General features: G+C 50.2%; 1 protein-coding gene across 1 annotated transcript; it reads left to right on the top strand.

Moving 5' to 3' along the window:
• Positions 1-469: 469 nt before the first annotated feature.
• Positions 470-12,046, top strand: GPR83 (G protein-coupled receptor 83). The gene is made up of 4 exons (XM_081064913.1): positions 470-1,846; positions 4,191-4,316; positions 6,587-6,720; positions 9,299-12,046. The coding sequence occupies exons 1-4, from the start codon at positions 1,466-1,468 to the stop codon at positions 9,921-9,923; spliced, it is 1,266 nt and encodes a 421-aa protein (XP_080921039.1). The 5' UTR covers positions 470-1,465; the 3' UTR covers positions 9,924-12,046.
• Positions 12,047-12,261: the final 215 nt, after the last annotated feature.

Here is a 12,261-nt window from a genome sequence, read left to right as displayed (position 1 = left end):
TGAAAACATGCTCAACATCACTAATCATCAGAGAAATGCAAATGAAAACCACAAATGAGACATCACCTCACCCCAGTCAGAATGGCTATCATCAACAAGACAAATAGTAACAAGTGTTGAAGAGGCAGTGGAGAAAAAGGAACCCTCATACACAGTTGGTGGGAATGCAGACTGGTGCAGCCGTTATGGAAGGCAGTGTGGAGGTTCCTCAAGAAATTACGAATAGAATTACCATATGACCCAGCAATCGCTCTCCTGGGTATCTACCCCAAAAATCTGAAAACATTTATCCATAAAGACATGTGTGCTCCAATGTTCATTGCAGGTTTATTTACGGTGGCCAAGACATGGAAACAACCAAAATGTCCTTCGATAGATGAATGGATAAAGAAGTTGTGGTATATACACACAATGGAATACTATTCGGCGGTAAGAAAAGATGATATAGGAACATTTGTGACAACATGGATGGATCTCGAGAGAATAATGCTGAGTGAAATAAGTCAGACAGAAAAAGCAGAGACCCATATGATTTCACTGATATGTGGTATATAAACCAAAAACAACAAAAGAACAAGACAAACAAATGAGAAACAAAAACTCATTGACACAGACAATAGTTTAGTGGTTACCAGAGGGAAAGGGGGTGGGGGGTGGGAGATGAGGGTAAAGGGGATCAAATATATGGTGATGGAAGGAGAACTGACTCTGGGTGGTGAACACACAGTGGGATTTATAGATGATGTAATACAAAATTGTACACCTGAAATCTATGTAATTTCACTAACAATTGTCACCCCAATATTTTTATTTTTTTTAAAGTCTGAAATCTGGTCATTAAAGGCATCTGGGAAAACCCCAAACATGTATTTCATTGTTCACCTTGACCCCGGAACCGCCAGAATTCAGGGATTCACCTCATACTGGCATTATGCCAGGGCTGAAGTTTAGAGGGAAACCGGTGGAATTTATCCCCGTTGCTGAACAGGGAGCCCCTGGAGCAGGCGGTGAGCCCCACACAATCCCAACTCGCACCCAACTTTCGCCTGCTTCCTTTACAAGAAGGAGGCTTAAGCAGAGCTGGAACAGACGAGCGTACGCGAGGGAACCAGCCTTGGACGCCCGGCGGGAGTTTCAGTCCCCGAGTGGGAGCGCGCTTTCGGTGGGGCGCGGCCGCGGAGCCGCTGAGCGGGGCGCGTCCCTGTCGCCGCCAGAGACGCTGCGCTGCCCAATGGGCGGAGGCGCTGGCTCGCCGCCCCGGGGCGCAGGGACATAAAAGTGCGGCACTGGCCCCAACCGTGCAGATCGTGGGCTGGAGGCCCGCGCGGCCAGCAGGCGCTCGGCGGGGCGCTCCGAGGCCCGGGGGTCCCTCCCTGGACAGCCCCGCGTGCCTGTCCCCACGCGCGCCCGCAGTCCCGCGGGGACGTCCGGACGGCACGGTCCCGGGCGCCGTGGCTCCTGCAAAATGGTCCAGCCCTGGGTGCTGCTCGCCCTCCTCCCCTTGGTGCGAGCCACGGAGCGCCCCGAGGGCCGGGAGGATGAGCCAGGCCTGGAGGGGGCGCCGGCCGTGCCCAACGCCTCGCTCTTCTGGAACAACGACACCTTCTCCGACTGGCACACCTTCGTGGGCCGCCGGCGCTACGGGGCCGAGTCCCAGAACCCCACGGTGAAAGCCCTGCTCATCGTGGCTTACTCCTTCATCATCATCTGCTCGCTCTTTGGCAACGTCCTGGTCTGTCATGTCATCTTCAAGAACCAGCGAATGCACTCGGCCACCAGCCTCTTCATCGTGAACCTGGCCGTCGCGGACCTCATGATCACGCTCCTCAACACGCCGTTCACTTTGGTAAGGCCGGGGTGCAGCGGCCCCCGCTCGGCCCGGCTCCGGCTCCGGCTCCGGCTCCGGCTCCGGCTCCGGCTCCGGCTCGCACTCCTCCCCCCCGCGCCCCCCGCCGTCCTCCCCACACCCCCCCGCCGTCCTCCCCACGCCCCCCAGCCCCCCACTGCTTCTCTCCTCCTTTTCTGTCTGTCTCTCTGTCTCCCTCTCCGCCTGTCTTCCTGTCTTCCTCTTTCTTAGTCTCTTTTCTCTCTTGTCCTCTCATCTCTAGTTTCTCAAACTCAACTCTCTCTTCTGTTTTTTTCCCTGCTTAGTCTTCTTGTCAATCTCCGTCTCTGTCATTCTGCTTGTGTTTCTGTCTAAGAAGCCTGTCTCTCTTCTCTGTCTTTATCTATTTTCTTCTCTGTGTTTCTGTCTTAATGTGCCTCTGTTTGCCTGTCTCTAGCTCTCTCCTTATTTTTCTCTGACTCTTGTCTGTCTCTCTGTGGTTTTGTTCTCTCTCTCTCTCTCTCTCTCTCTCTCTCTCTCTCTCTCTCTCTCCCTCCCTTCCTCCCACTCTCTTTCCTTCCCTCCCTTCTTTCATTCCTCCCTCCCTCTCTCACCTTCTCATCTGGAGCTTCTGCAGCTAGTAGCATGGGGTCAATGATTTCAGTGCATGTAGCAAGTGAACAAATGACCATTTCCTGTTAAATGTCGCTGAGTATGAGCCTGTTTGATAATTGGGCTCCTCAAAGGTGATCAAAAATGCTTGAAATGTGAGCGGAGATTGTTAGGTCACCCCCCCCCCCCACCCACACACACACACCGGAGTGCAGCCCATTAAATGCCCTCCCTCGCCATGGGTTGCTGCTTTGTGTCACAGCTGAAATATTGAACAACTGCTAATAGTTCATGGAAGCTTAAGTGCGTTTTCCTCAGCCACTTACTTAAATTGCATTTCTTTTCTGTGCTTTGCAGTGAGGCTGTGCCTGATCTGTGTTGCGGAAGAGGTGAGGGTGAGGTGGGCTTGGGCCCCAGACATGCAGGCCGGGGGCATGTGCACAGGGGTAGCGGGAACCTCCTCCCCAAGCCTTGGCTGCCTGGCGTTAGTGATGTCACGTCTGTCCCTCCATGACTTGAGAGTGTGGCACTCATGGATGATTTGAGACTGAGAGAGCTATGCCTGAGCAATCATGACAGCTAAATCTTAGGTTTTTGCAGCATAAACTACTTTTCTTTTTCAATCTGTGGAATAACCTTCTTGTTATTTGAGTTATTACCAAAGCACTATCTGTTCATGTCTCTCTGTCTCATTGTCTCTCTGTCTCTGTTACATTTTAAAACTACATTTTCTCTCTTGTCCTCACTTATCAGAACACTACTCACATTTTGCAGATGAGGAAACTAAGGCACAGAGATATTTAATCCCTTCTCCAAGGTCACTCGGCTAGTAATTAATTAGCAGAGCCAGAGGAGAATTACTTCCCCTGACCCAGAGGTCTGACCACTAAGCCATGCAACTCGGGAGAGGGGGCAGGGGCACTCTTAGACTGTATTAAGCTTGCACTACTCCAAAGTATAGTCTTTTCCTATTCTCCTCCCAATCTGTGTCTAAAGGATTCCTGCCACTCAGGATCCTCAGAGCAATAGCCGAGGACAAAGGACTTCCAAATACTCCCCCCGGCCCCCACACATAAACACTCTCCCCCTTGCTCCTTGAAGCACAAGAGACTGCATCTCTGACTCCTCTTGACTCCCCGCCCCAGCTTCTAACCTGACCATCTGCAGTGTTGGGGTGGGGCTGGGCCACCCAGGATGGGCCCTGGAGGGTCCCTGGGCATGGTGGTGTGCTGCTGCCCAGAGTAGGTTGCACAACTAGATCTGCAGCGGACGCGCGGGTACGTGGGAAAGGAGACCGCGGACCCCAGGCCAGGCTGCAACTCTCTCTGGCCTGAGAGCTGACAACCCCTGCCCCCAGGCTCTCCTGTGAGAGGGGATGTCAAGGCCCTGAGAACCGGCACCCCTTCCAGGTCGATGCAAAGCAGCTTGTCCTTCAACCTGGGCCATGGAATTGCCCTGATTCAAACTCCTGTTAGAGCTTCCAAGGCGCTGGCAACCAGGGAGAGTGAAAGGGTTGAGGGGAGGGTCTTCTAAGGCTGGTTGGTGATAGTATCCTTCTTCCCTGGTCTCTGTACCCACTGCATCAGCATGAAATCCAGCTCTGGTCGTTGGGGGAAAAGTGAATAATTACTTACAGTTCCCATGGTAGGGACATACACAGAGTGCGGTGGATCCATCTCCCAACAAGATTGGGATGGAGGCGGGGTGTCAGGGTCAAGGCCGGTTCATCTCTTGACTGTGGGCTTGTTTTTAGGTCCGCTTTGTGAATAGCACATGGGTGTTCGGGAAAGGCATGTGCCACGTCAGCCGCTTTGCCCAGTACTGCTCCCTGCACGTCTCAGCGCTGACCCTGACGGCCATTGCTGTGGACCGCCACCAGGTGAGGGTACCTGCACCCAGCACCCTGTCCTTCCCTCTCTGCCTTTGTTTTCCAGAGGGACTGTGGGGGCCCTCAACACAGTGTTTCAGCCCATTTTTCAATGAGTGTATTCATCTTCCTATTGACCTGTACAAATCAGGCGTATTCAACCCTTTGTAGGAGGAGCTGCAAAACAATTATTCCAGTGTGTTGTCCCAATGAAGACTCACTGCTAGCTAGCATTTTGTGTCTCAGAAGCGAATGAGCTTGTTTTAGGGATTGTCAAGCAGACCTGGGAGAAATCACAGATGAAAAGAGAGTGGCAAATAATTACAAGTCAGAGACAAGGCTCCTGACTGGGGGAATGGGTCTTCTCTGGCCCAAGCTGTTGAGGAGGAAACCAAGTCAGGGAGTCCAGGTGGCAGGAGCAGGCATCGGGGTGGGGCCGGAAGGCTCTGTTCAGTGTCCTGCCCCATCGGACGCACATGGGTAGATGCGGTGAAGGGAACGGAAGAGGACCTGAGGGTGCCCATCCTGAAGGAGGACGTCTCCATGGCAGGCACCTTGTGGTGCTAACTCAGTGAATCCGTGTTGAATACTTGGGTGTGTGTGGAATCAAGGAATGGAAGCTAATAAAGTGCCTACGGAGCTTTCTCAAGATCGCATGCCTGGTGAATGGTTGAGCTAGGATTAGGACAGAGGTTTGTCTGGCTCCAAGCCCGTGCTCTGATCACGAGTCCACCCTGCTCTGAGAAGACTCAAGGCCAATATTATAAGAGCCACTGGGACAAAGACAGAATTTATTGAGTAGCTCCAAGAGGTGCAGCAAGGGTCAAGGGATAGGGGGCTTCAAAGATGCAGATTCAAAGATGCAGCGCGATACGAGGAAGAATTTTCTCATAGAAGTGTCGGAAGGTGCACAAAGCTGCCTGGAGAGGTAGGGAATAAGTCTCATGTCACCAGCCACATTTAAGCAAGGTCTGACAGGGGTGTTTGGGGGGAGATTCATGCATCTGATAGGGAATTGGACTTGGCAAACTTTGAGATCTCTTTATCCCTGAAATGCCATCATTTTGGAATTCATATTGCAGATGCTTTGGCACAAAGTGTGAAAACATTGCACACAGATATTTCCTGCCTCTTCTTAACTTTTTCCCCTAATTCAGCAAGAGGGACTCCGGATTACCCTTGCTGGCCTCTGCTTACCCCCACTTAACGCAGCTAACTGTGAGTTGACCCTTGGGCCAAAGGTGGATCTGAGGCCAGGGTGGACATCTTGCCACATCCACCACGTGGCTGTGGCATACACCCGAAGCCAGGAGACTTTAAGGCGTCTGGGGCCTGTGATTCAGGCTTCCACTCCCTTCAACAACCTGAACAACGTAGGAGATGGCGGGACAAAGATGGCCAAGTCCAGAGTGGAGAACGTGCTGGGCAGCTTCTAAAACCCAGTCATTTCCTCCTGTAAGACCTGAAAAATGAGGAGAAAAACTTGGGAGTCCACAGAAGGTCCAGTGTCATGGGATATGTCCTGAGGAGGTGGCAGCTCTTACCTCTCCCCCGACTCTGGACTCACTAATCCCAAACTGCCTTTTTCAAGAAATAATGATTTTGATCTTAAAATGAGTTAAAGTCCTAAGTCTTTATTTAAACATTTTGAGGAATCGCTTACAGTAGCAATTAATTCCAAGACCCTTTCCAGCCCAAAGCATAGAACACTGGCTTTATTATAGGTGTGGGGAAGCCAGGCCCCACTGCAATTCTAGTAATGGCTTTCATAAACTGCGTTGTGAACCCCCAAACAAACGTGAACACAGCTTCCCGTGATAAGTGGTGAGTCTCCTCTCCACGTCTGTCTGTCTCCCTCAGACCCTCTCGGAGCCCTTTGTAACCTAGGGGGTCCAGAATCATGGGAGCTGGGATCAGGCCCTACCTTGGCCGCGGCTTGTTCCTCTGCAGGCCCTGCTGTGGGTCTGTGGGTGTCCTGAAAGCACACCCCCTCGCTCACCCCTCCCTCTTGCGTACTGTACCCTTGTCCTGCCAAGTACGACCTGCAGGAGGCATTTGGACTGCCCGGAGTCTCTGAGTCCAGATGACACCCTTTTTCTACCTCTGGGGCTGGTCTTGGGGTTGGTGCGGTTCAGGGGCTCAGTGATGAATTAATGGGCGCTTGACTTTATAAATAGGACTTACCTGTCATATTGGGATGAGTGGGCTGTGTCAGCTGGATTTCTCATTTGCTTCAAAACTTCCCCGTTCAGCCAGTCGTGCAAAACTTGGTTGTTTTCCAGGTCGTCATGCATCCGCTGAAACCCCGGATCTCCATCACAAAAGGTGTCATCTACATAGCGGTCATCTGGGTCATGGCTGCCTTCTTCTCACTCCCGCACGCTATCTGCCAGAAATTATTTACCTTCAAGTACAGGTGAGATTAACCGGGAGGGAGCAGCCTGGGGACTCAGAGGCCCTTGACAGAGGGGAATGAGAGCCCCCTGAATCTCAGAGTTAGCAGCACCTGCTAACATTCTCTGCCTCTCTCATCCTGCTGCTTCCAGGCGAGTGCCTGTCCTCTGCATTTCTTCTCCTTTTCCTCATCTTTCTTTTCAACAATGTTAGCTCCCTCCTTATTCTCTGTCCAGTATGTCTGCAAGATCCAGGCAGTATTGATTAGCTTCTGTCACTGGGGGAATATGCTCTCAGAGACTGAGATTTGAAATCACCCAGGCCGTGTTGAAAATGGTGTTTAAATGCTTTCACACAACCTGCAGACGAAACATGTATGTATCTGTGTGTCTGAGGCAGGATGTTATACCCGCCCCCCTCCCGTTCAGGTTTCTTTGTCATATACCCTCACAGAATGACAATTTCTTTCAAAGCACTCAGCTTTTTTGCTTTTAAATGTAAGTACTCATAGGTGTGTTAGTAGTTCATTAAGGTGGTCTCCCCCACCAGACTAAGGCTGGAGAGAGCTGGCCCCATTTCTGATTTTGCTACCTTGGTGTCCCTAGCACCTAACTTACTGTCCTCACATAACAAGCCCTCCATTCATATTTTCTGAATGAATTAATAAATGAGTTTGGCGTGATTTTCATCAGTTCATAGTTGCTTTAGATGAAGTTCCTTAGAGACAGACCGTGAGATAAAAGAAGGTACATAGGCCTGTGATTTTTAAAGAAAGTGTTTCCAGGAGTAATGGGTAAGGGACTGGGAAGGCAGGACGAAGGGAGGCTGCGATTTGGGGGGAAGCTGCCATCTGCTCCTTAGGGGGGGCTCTGCAGCAAATTGATAACAGTGTGCCAGTCTTGAGGTACCTGGAGCTAGGCTTTCATATTCCAGGCCTCCCCCGGGGAGACTCCCAGCCCTCGTGGCTCTTAGTGGATCTGTAGGAAGAAGTGTCTTCAGCAGCCTAGGATAGTCGTGTGTACAGGTGCCAGCTATTTCTTTCAGGGCAGGCAGAAGCTGGGGGCCTGGCACTCCAGACTTTAAAAAGGATCAGAGGGGATCTGGGGTGCACTGCTGGTGTGTCCTGCAGTAGCCATGTGCTGCCCCATCTGAAACAAACACTTATACACACTCCTGTGATGTAAACAGAGTTGAGAGAAGAAGCCAATTTCAACTAATTTGTAAAGGTTTCCTCCCAAATTCTAAGATACTGGAATGAATCACATACCCAAAACCCCCAGCTCTTAGACTCCCATCTGCCTTCGCATATGGAGGGCTATTTTTTTTTTCCTGCTAACAAAAGCAGAGAGTTCTCTCATTCTTACGCCAGTGATGCCCGCCAGCACATGTAACAAGAGCGACAAGCCACATGGTATGATAAGAAAACTGTCGTTTTGGCTTCCTGCCTAGGCATTTTATAATTTAACATCCCTGCTCACACTGAATCTGGACATTGAAATAAGAACCCGAGTTTAGGATTCCTGCGACAAGTTCCCACCTTGCTTTTCCTGGGGGCACCTTTTAAAATGATCCCTCAGAGTTGAGCCCATGAAAAATTAGTAACTGCCGCCTCAACCACCTTATAAATAATATTTGCTTGCTACAGGCTCTGTCCCCTGCTCGCTCCTGACCCGGATGTTGGACTGCCTTTCCCCGGTTCATTGTACCTCTTTTCTGGGATTTGTAAGGAATGAATCTCGTGGCTCTACTTCCTTTATGTGAATGTATTGAACCGGCCCTGGGGGTTTTCACTTCCCGACAGTGGGAGCTTGGACAGTCCCTCTGGCCAGCGGTGGGTGGCTTGCACCTCCTCTCTCAGCAGGTTGTAATCTGCACGCTCTTAAGTTAACACACTGACTCTGGGTTTTCCAACACACACAGATATCCCTAAAAAGCTTCAAGAGGACTGAGTACGTTGCATAGAAAATAAATACCTGTTATACGAATGGCTGAAGTCATGTTAGTTCAGGCGTTGCCACTCACATTCTCAATACCCATCAAGTGTTTGCCCCGTTCCTTGGTTCCTCTCTGCAGTGGGAGTAGGTACTGTGTTTTCCCAAAAAGAAGACCGGGTCTTATATTAATGTTTGCTCCAAAAGACGCACGGGGCTTATGTTCAGGGGATGCCATGCTGAAAAATCATGCTAGGGCTTATTTTCCAGTTAGGTCTTATTTTCGGGGAAGCATGGTAGTATGGTGGGAATTCCAGGTTTTCCTGAATATATGGTGCTCCCAGTTTCTAAGACAAGGAACATCACTGTTGCATTTATTCATTGAACAGATATTTGTTGGGTCTCTGTTATGGGCTAGGAATAATACAAGGTTAGGAGGACATAGAGATCCAGGTGAATTCCTTATCTTTATAGAACTCCCAGGCCAGCAATGTAATCAGATAATTAGGCTGCAGCATCAGAAGTGCTGGTACCAGGACAAGGTACCAGGAACCCAGTGGAGGGAGAGGCCAGTGCTTGTTGGGAGGAGGCCTTTCCAGACTACCCGCACACCCTCCTTCTCTCTGTCTCTGTGTTTCTGTCTCTGTTTCTCTCTGCCCTCGTCCCCAGTGAGGACATTGTCCGCTCACTGTGCCTGCCAGACTTCCCTGAGCCGGCGGACCTCTTCTGGAAGTACTTGGACTTGGCCACCTTCATCCTACTTTATATCCTGCCCCTCCTCATCATGTCTGTGGCCTACGCCCGCGTGGCCAAAAAGCTGTGGCTGTGCAACATGATTGGCGATGTGACCACGGAGCAGTACCTGACCCTGCGGCACAAGAAGAAGACAACGATCAAGATGCTGATGCTGGTGGTGATCCTCTTTGCCCTCTGCTGGTTCCCCCTCAACTGCTACGTCCTCCTCCTGTCCAGCAAGGTCATCCGCACCAACAACGCCCTCTACTTTGCCTTCCATTGGTTTGCCATGAGCAGCACTTGCTACAACCCCTTTATCTACTGCTGGCTTAATGAGAACTTCAGGGTTGAGCTGAAGGCGTTACTGAGCATGTTCCAAAGGCCACCCAAGCCTCCAGAGGAACGGCCACCCTCCCCTGTCCCCTCCTTTAGGGTGGCTTGGACAGAGAAGGGCCATGGCCGGAGGGCTCCGCTAGCCAACCATGTCCTGCCTTCCTCCCAGCTCCAGTCTGGGAAGACAGACCTTTCGTCTGTGGAGCCCATTGTGGCGATGAGTTAGAGGAGGGTGGGAAGAGGCAGGGGGAGGGGGCTCTGTCTCCAGCTGAGGTTGGGAGAGGGCCTGAGGACAGAGCCTGTCCTCTCATACATGACCTTCACCATGCTGGAAATAAGTTCCTGCAGAAGCCATAAGACTCTTGAGTTCCTAGGAAACTGCCCACCCTCCTCGCCGCATTTGATGTGAAAACTAAAAGGCACCTACCAACTAGACACATGTTTATGAATTCCTGTCTGAGAAATGCTGTGAGGCATATCACCCTGGTTCCCTGAGCCAGAGAACAGCACCATTTCAGCCCAGATGGAGGCTGAGTCAGCAAACTGCCGCAAACTGTCAGGCAGCTGCCTTACCAGCCTCCCTACCGCTGAGCATCCATAAAGCACACCTGAGTTATACGGTGGGTGTGGCTGACCCAGCTGCACAGAGCTCTGCTTGAGTAGAAGGTTAGTGAGCTGGAGCGGACACGGATGTTTTTATGCTTCGTTTTCTGAAGTCATTGGAGCAGGATGAATCACAATTCCGTGGTGGCTTGGCCTGGTATGTGATAAGAAAGAACCATTTTGGTTCCTTAAAGAAAAATTATTGTTAAAACTTTGGAAAATTCAGAAAAGCACAAAGAAGAAAATAAAAATCAGCTCCTTCTCCTACCAACTTGTAATAAGTTCTGTTGGCATGCTGTGCATTTATTTGCAACGTGTGTGTGTGTATGCACGTTTGTATGTGTGCTTTTCATTTCATCCCGAATTACACTTTTCATTGTAGAGATAAGCAAGAACCAGGGGTATAGCAGAGAACTTCTGAGCCCCTCTCCCAGGAATAGTGTCCATTAGAAGAGCTGGAAGAAGAGGTGAGAGAGGAACCCAAGGAGAAGACTGTCACAGACCTGATACACTTCCTTCATCTTGTAGTCAGCGGTGGGAAGGGCCTGGCTGAAGTACCTCTCCAGAGATGGCAGCCTTTGTCATGATCCAGGAACAAAACTCATCCAACTGGCATAATTCCATCTCTCCTGCAATCACATAGAACAAGAGGCAATAAAACATTGCCTTGTTTTCACAGGAGATGAGGGTGCAGATTTTCCAACATGCTGGAAATCATTGTGTTTAGACAGTTCACCCTCTCAAGCTGTCTAGACAGGCCATTTTCTTTCTCTGTGTTGTCTGAATAAGATGGCCGCTTCACTGTCAGTTAGCATCACCCTGGTGGCTCACGTGTCACTTACAGAAGCCTGTGGCATCGTGGTAGTCCGTAAGGACTCAACTTGCCAGAGAAATCTCATTCCAGAGACTGAGCGTTTTTATCACCTTCCGTCTGGTCCTGAGAGACTCACTGTGTCATCCAGAAGAAAGACACATCAGGCAGAATAGAGCTTAATTCACCAGCCGTAAACAATTGCCACTCTCACACTGGTTTTAGGTTTCTTTCTAGCACCAGATAGATCCTGAAAGCAAAGCATGGATATGGAGCTGAGTGGAAAACTGAGGTTCGGGGAGAAGGGGTTTGTCCAAGGTTCACTTAGATCTCTTGGCTGTTCATTGAAACAAACGTAGATCATTTGCTTCCCTGTAATGAACCATGGGGCTTTATTGTCCGATTCTCTCTGTGAGGATCTTTGAAAATTTTCAAGATGTAGTCTGAAGAGTGGGTAAAAAACTGACTTCGATGGGCCAGAGCAAATCTTCTGAACCCATAGGGATCCCCAGATGGATTTTTCTGGCCACGTGTCTCCCATGTCTGTGCCTGTTGTCTCCATGGTGTTGTGAAGAGCTAATGGTTTCATCTTAAGGCCGTCATAGAAATTCTATGAACCACAAAGAGAAAGGCAGCAGGGCTACAGAAAGTTTGTCTTGCTCTAGAATCACAGGGAAAGCTTCACTTTGCCCCTCTGTGGGGGCATCTAGAAATGCTGCTGAGTCACAGAGAAGGCCTTTCTCTGGGGAGGGCTCACTGATGGCCCATTACGTCTGTGTCTCCCCCTAGTACCTTGTCTGTCCCCCGCCCATGTTGCCTCAGAGCAAACAGTGATTTATATTTGTGAATGTGAAACTTGAGTTTTTCCAATGTGCTGTAACGAGTTCTTTATTGTAAATTGCTCCAGTCTCAATAAATTAATTTTCGGTGCTTGGACTGTGCTTCTTGGACTTGTGATTAGGCCACAGTTGGTAACCTTTAAAATGGGGATCGACATGGATTAGACGAAGAGAGCGTGCAGATCACCTGCCCACACACCTGCATTTTACAGCTGAGAAAGTGCAAACACTGAGAGGGTAGACAGCCATGTGAAACCCTCTGACTCTTGGTCTAGTGCTTCTTCTGCTGAGCCGGTTGCCAAGTCCCCTCT

This window comes from Rhinolophus hipposideros, assembly GCF_964194185.1.
Source record: "Rhinolophus hipposideros genome assembly, chromosome: 10".
Lineage (NCBI taxonomy): Eukaryota > Metazoa > Chordata > Mammalia > Chiroptera > Rhinolophidae > Rhinolophus > Rhinolophus hipposideros.
This window is presented reverse-complemented; position numbering and strand designations above follow the sequence as displayed.

What these genes read in the sequence shown, in the direction of transcription:
- GPR83 (XM_081064913.1), top strand. Translation starts at nt 1,466, where the DNA reads ATGGTCCAGCCCTGGGTGCTGCTCGCCCTCCTCCCCTTGGTGCGAGCC. An exon ending in TCAACACGCCGTTCACTTTG is followed by an intron (nt 1,847 to 4,190) that starts GTAAGGCCGGGG and finishes GCTTGTTTTTAG; the next exon opens with GTCCGCTTTGTGAATAGCAC. An exon ending in TTATTTACCTTCAAGTACAG is followed by an intron (nt 6,721 to 9,298) that starts GTGAGATTAACC and finishes CCTCGTCCCCAG; the next exon opens with TGAGGACATTGTCCGCTCAC.